General features: G+C 39.6%; 1 protein-coding gene across 1 annotated transcript in view; it reads right to left on the bottom strand.

The window, feature by feature from the left end:
* The window catches only part of T265_08475 (hypothetical protein), a gene marked incomplete at both ends in the record, with an annotated part of 25,140 nt that overhangs the window by 773 nt on the left and 18,528 nt on the right, over window positions 1-5,839 (bottom strand). The window contains 5 exons of the mRNA XM_009174287.1: window positions 1,830-2,134; window positions 2,394-2,525; window positions 3,038-3,122; window positions 3,357-3,496; window positions 5,194-5,419. Of these exons, the coding sequence (XP_009172551.1) occupies window positions 1,830-2,134; window positions 2,394-2,525; window positions 3,038-3,122; window positions 3,357-3,496; window positions 5,194-5,419 (888 nt within the window). The remainder of the gene's footprint in view (window positions 1-1,829; window positions 2,135-2,393; window positions 2,526-3,037; window positions 3,123-3,356; window positions 3,497-5,193; window positions 5,420-5,839) is intronic.

Below are 5,839 nucleotides of genomic sequence, written 5' to 3'. Positions count from 1 at the left end.
TGCATACATTCAGAAGTAGCAACTAAAACTACTTGCAAAGGCATCCCAAGTAGTTGAAATTTTTCGTCAGGAATTATTGCGTGCCAAGTTTTTGTAACAATTTTGTCGTTGCCTCCACTAATCGCAAGCTCGTCTCTATGACTATGCAACAAATAAAACTATCTGTGACATAGTTCTTATTATATACTTATGTATATAAACTTTAACCATCCTGAGTGGTGTTAACCAACAAACGACTCTTTTGTCAACTGATTCTGCACAGTTTAGCCCCAGTATATAAATCCTTTGTTACTCTGCGTGTATTCACCTAACATGTGGCCTTAAAACCAACCGTCGATGTGCAGTTTGAAAGGGTGATGCAATCTGTTCTGCTCTGCAAATATTTAATTGAATCGAACATGGTCTTGGGATTATAAGTTAAACGTGAATGCACATCATCATGCTTAGTCGTCTTTCCCGGTTTATTTGGCTCGGCGTTTTCCAAACCTGGAAAGATTCCCGTCTAGGTGAAACTTTAGGTTTATAAAGACAAACAGAACCCGTGTTTGTACACTAAGATATCTGTTATATTGGTTCTGATTTAAATCCGTTGAAATCAGTCTGAATACACCGTTATTCAACTTACGTTTATTGTTGCTGCATTACTACCCGAAAGCAACACCTGAGTGTACCAACCTGAGTGTGGCCTGGAAGAGAGATGCAAGTCAAAAACGGTACATCCCAGTGCCCCTTAACTCTAGACCATATTTGCACTTCATATATCGGATCAAGACTAAAAATTATTTGTTTGTACACCTGGATGTTATCTTTCCTTGGAAGGCAAACACAGACAGCCATTCAGATTGGTTGTCATATGCTAACGCCTAATAAGTACATATCTCAACAAGAAACGGCATTGAATCAAACAAATATCCACGTAATTTGTACCAATATTGAGAAATTTTATCCACGACTTTATAAGCACTTTTTGGTTGCCATGAATGATGCTAAACAATCGTTTCTCCATTTCTGTTCTCTTACTCTCCATGTGGAAGTTTACTCCACAATACATAGACTGGAAGGTCCGTGACAGTTGGCCTTTAAACTAAAATGTAATTAAAGGTCTCCTGCTTTACCGGATGATAAACAATCAAACAGTTGAAGGCAAATTATAAAAGAAGACTTTTTTGAGCTAGACAGAAGCGCTCCTTATGAGTTTGTCAAAGGCTCTTTAGCAGTACATGACCGGTTTCCTGCTTCTTAAGATCCATTACTTAGGAGCAGACCTCGAGTTCTTGTTTGGACCCAAATTGTAAGAAATTCGCAAAATACACTTACCTGCACACCATCTCGGTTTCAACGAAAACATCAACTGAATATCAGCCAGATCTCTATTCCGTGATATTCATTTACATAATGTCATATATTAGTCCTTGTAAGAACCAAATTAGTATGTAAATGATCCTGCCAAAAAACGCATAACATTTCACAACATTAACGTAGGAAAGGTAGTTAAAATTTCATCCACCACATAAATGAATCAAACAAATTAAACCAGGAATTCCGAGGCTCTACTATCATACTGCATTTGTAATATTATACCCTGGTAGTTAAACCAGTGAATTCTACGTTTTGACGAAAAAAGTAGTCTTTATTTTTACATATTATTTGGGGTGCGCCTTTAAAGTAAGTTAATATCAGCCAGAACATTTTGTAATATTACTAAATCGGGGCATTAAAATACCAATGATGACCAGTGATATTGTTGAATATGACGAATTTTTCCTCAGCACAGTAGTATAAAACCAGTCAACCTTAGCTTCGGTTCGATTCAAGTAATACAAACTCACTTCTGGTGTAAAGCTTCCAAATCCGTTGCACTCGCCTGTTTAACAGCTTTCAGTTCTGCCAGATGGCGATCTTGTTCAATTGCCAGACGTGACTTCAACTCCGCCATATCCCTTTTATTGGATCGATTCTCCTCTTCCGATGCGACAATCCGATCGGAGAATTCCTGGCGTACTACCTCAGTAATGTTTTCCCTCTCGGCAGTTAACTTGTCATAAAGAGATTTCACATTTTCTAACTCATCATCTCTTTGTCGTAGTTGTAGCTTGTACCTTTCGATCTCGTGTTCCAGTTCGAGTGCTTGGTTCTGTTATAAGCAGAAATAGTAGCCGAAATATTCTGTGACCAAGAACATGTCAAACTGTTCTTTTAAATCGGATCGTTAAATCTATTTTCACCTAGGTCTTTCGTGCTTTTCCTCTCTTAAAACTAACCCGACTGCACCAGGGAGTTCTTACGATCCCAAATGTATTTGATATTACTCCAAATACTNCCGCCATTGCCCTTTTATTGGATCTATTCTCCTCTACCGATGCGACAATCCGATCGGAGAATTCCTGGCGTACTACCTCAGTAATGTTTTCCCTCTCGGCAGTTAACTTGTCATAAAGAGATTTCACATTTTCTAACTCATCATCTCTTTGTCGTAGTTGTAGCTTGTACCTTTCGATCTCGTGTTCCAGTTCGAGTGCTTGGTTCTGTTATAAGCAGAAATAGTAGCCGAAATATTCTGTGACCAAGAACATGTCAAACTGTTCTTTTAAATCGGATCGTTAAATCTATTTTCACCTAGGTCTTTCGTGCTTTTCCTCTCTTAAAACTAACCCGACTGCACCAGGGAGTTCTTACGATCCCAAATGTATTTGATATTACTCCAAATACTCATTTTATCCTTTCTGGGAGACTTGGATATTATCAATTGATTACCTTCTATCACTGCAAACTTTCTGGTGTTTATTGTTGTTCAATCATTCCACCAAGCTACCTTTTTTGTGCCACTTCCCTTGAGGTACTAACTCCCAGTTTTGAAGGGAACCTCGTTATAGCCGATCTTTTCTTTGATTCGTTCCACTCATTCTCCTTTAGATCAATACTTGGGTTTACAGTCAACATTCCAACAGGTCATATCTTTGCATCCACGATCTACATGCTTCTAGCTTGACATACACACGAAATAACACTAAAGTTCAAAACAATCTGGGGGACTTACCCGCATTTCGCTGTATTTTGCTACCATCTGCTGTTCAGATTGTTCCAACTCACCAAGTTCTTTTGCATGCTTATCTTTCATCCGTCTATAATATTTACCAAAATAGGAGGCGTAGCAAAGACACCTTTAATTATACCATATTGAAGAGTTGGTTAGTGCTCAACCTAACTATGGTTTCTACCGGTGGACAACGTGGTACGGATAAGTCTACTGAAATTGTAATAATGAAACTTGCCTGATTTTGTTGTCCGCGTCGCGTTGAATTTCCTCCTTAGTCGTGTTCATATCAGCTTCTAGACGCTGGACCGCCGTTTCCAACTGTCGATCGCGTTCATGCTTAAGTTGAGCTCGCAAATTGCTTTCACGTTCCGAATATTTTGCTTCTAGTTCTCTAGTAAGTTTGTCCTTGGCAGCCTCGAGCTCTACAGTGTGGCGTTTTTGCATTTCCTCAATCAGTTGCTGAAAATGATTGATAGATTATACTTTTTGTCTTCAATTGTAATATACATAACAAGGGACAAGTGCGAATACTGCGTCAGCAACAAGTGTGAGCCCTTTGGTAGGCGAATGGATATCTCTTTGTGTCCAGTAATGCGAAGCACATATACACTATGGAATTGAGCTACAAAATGTACGCTTGAAATCTTAAACACAAGAATTCAAAACAAACATTTGAGATTGAGTACCCTTCAAATACCAGGTGCTGTTCTTTTCCAGTCCGGATGACACGTACGTGATCGGTTAATCGGGACATTGATTACCCTGGAGAGAATGAAATCCATCTGAATTAAAAAGATTAGTGGACTTTAAACCACATATGATACCGTCTTCCTGTGTCACCACTGATCAGTTTGTTCTCCATCTGGTCACTTCTGCAGTTCTGTTCATCTCGGACGACTACCAATCAGAGCACGCGTTATACCTATGTTGCAAACGGCTAAACATATCCACTACAACGGAAGGATGGTAAATTTGATTAAAAAAACTGGGGTCAACCTTAAACAGCCAAAACTGTTAAACTAACGTCTTGACATAAACGCGCATGCGTTTTGATGATATAGCTATGCAAAAAAGTAATGTACACTCGATTCCACTATCAAAAACACGCTCTGCACCCTGATGTGTCTCTTGCCATAAAACAGAGAAAGGTCGAATGGTTTTGCTGTAGGAGTTTTAAGGGGAAATAATCATTAGACCTGTCCATGTATTCCTCAAAACTTATCATCACCAGTTAAAATATGTTCACAAGCTTTCGGTATACCATACCAGGAGTCGTTTTTGTAATGGCCCTTTTGTTCTAAATAGTGAACTTCTTCTTCATTTATTCCCGTTTTTCTCATTTTCTGTGGTTTATTTAGGGGGCTGTTCCCATCTTTGATATGGTTGCCCATTTCAATTTCTCATCGCTGCCCTGACCATTAGCGATCCATCAATAATGTTCAACACCGATGCTAAGCTACCGCCGAACCGTGATTTATTTGAAGACCAGTGTAAAAAAAACGGCAAAGTGTAAGAGGAATGGGACAAATTACCGGCTCACTTCAAGCATTCCGAGATATCTTTACTTTCCAACGCTTGTTCAGACATTCACAACAGAATATAGCAGTTACAGCACCATTGATTATAACCACTAGCCAGATTTTGCAGTTTCTGGCGCAGCACGGGAAAAACTACGCGAACCCCATCCTGAATTGTAGGTAGCATTGATAATACATAGACTTTTGTTAATCGTTAACCTACATCTTGTTCTGGCACAACAACTTATTGTTCCTCTTCTGACTGCACTGAGACACGGAAAACAGCAGTGGTTTCGACAAGAGGTGATTCACGAAGCGTTACACATGAACAGACAGCTAATCCTCGTGCAGAGTACTTACATGAAGACAATCCAAATCACTGCCCTAACAGGCCTAGTCGAGTGCTGAGGATGTTACTAATAAAAACGACAACTAGAGAGAGGAAATGGCATTCTCTGAATTCATTTTTCAAAATTAAATATGGTCATAAACTAGCGTAATGGAATTGCACCATGACGTTTCTTTTTGGAAGACATAAAACACGCTTCATCTTTGCATCACACATGCCCACATACTTCAATCATTGAAACTAACGCGAAATCATTACCTGATATACCACACGTATCGATCTGCACATACCTGGTGCTGCTTTGTGAGCTGTTCTCTCTGACCCTCTACTTCGTGTTGGTGGCGCTCCACGGATTCTTTCAAAAGTTTATCCAAGTCGAATTTCATTTTCTGTGCCGTCTCTCTTTCTTTTGCTACTAGCACTGTCAAACGTTCCCGTTCGTCTGACATTTCCTTCAGCAGTTGATTACGATGCACTTCTAAAATAGTCCTCTCATCATTCAGTGTTTTCTCCAATCTGTATCATCAATCAGGTTGAAAAAGGAACCATGTAGCCAACTAACAAACACGATTGCAAGAAACGCCCCCAACTTAGTGTATTACGAGTACGCTGGCATTCCTTCCCAGCTTTGCACTGATACTTTATAACCAAATTCTAAAAAAAACATTAAACTCCATAAAGGAGGCCAATTTGGTTATGACCTTGCGGGTTACGATGGTATCGTCTGGGTATCGGCTTTAGTACACATCATACGAGGAATCATCATCATCATCAACGACAGCATGACATCAGTGCTCAACACCAATGCTTCACTGCCGTACAGCCATGACTTATTTGAAAGCCTTATTGTAAAGAAAAGAATAAAGGTGGATGGGGGAGGGACTTAGTGCTAGCTTAACACAATCATTCCGAGGTGCCTACACCTCCAGACATTCA

This window comes from Opisthorchis viverrini, assembly GCF_000715545.1.
Source record: "Opisthorchis viverrini unplaced genomic scaffold opera_v5_218, whole genome shotgun sequence".
Taxonomy (NCBI): Eukaryota; Metazoa; Platyhelminthes; class Trematoda; order Opisthorchiida; family Opisthorchiidae; genus Opisthorchis; species Opisthorchis viverrini.
The sequence above is the reverse complement of the archived record's forward strand: the minus strand, read 5'-3'. Positions and strand labels throughout refer to the sequence as shown.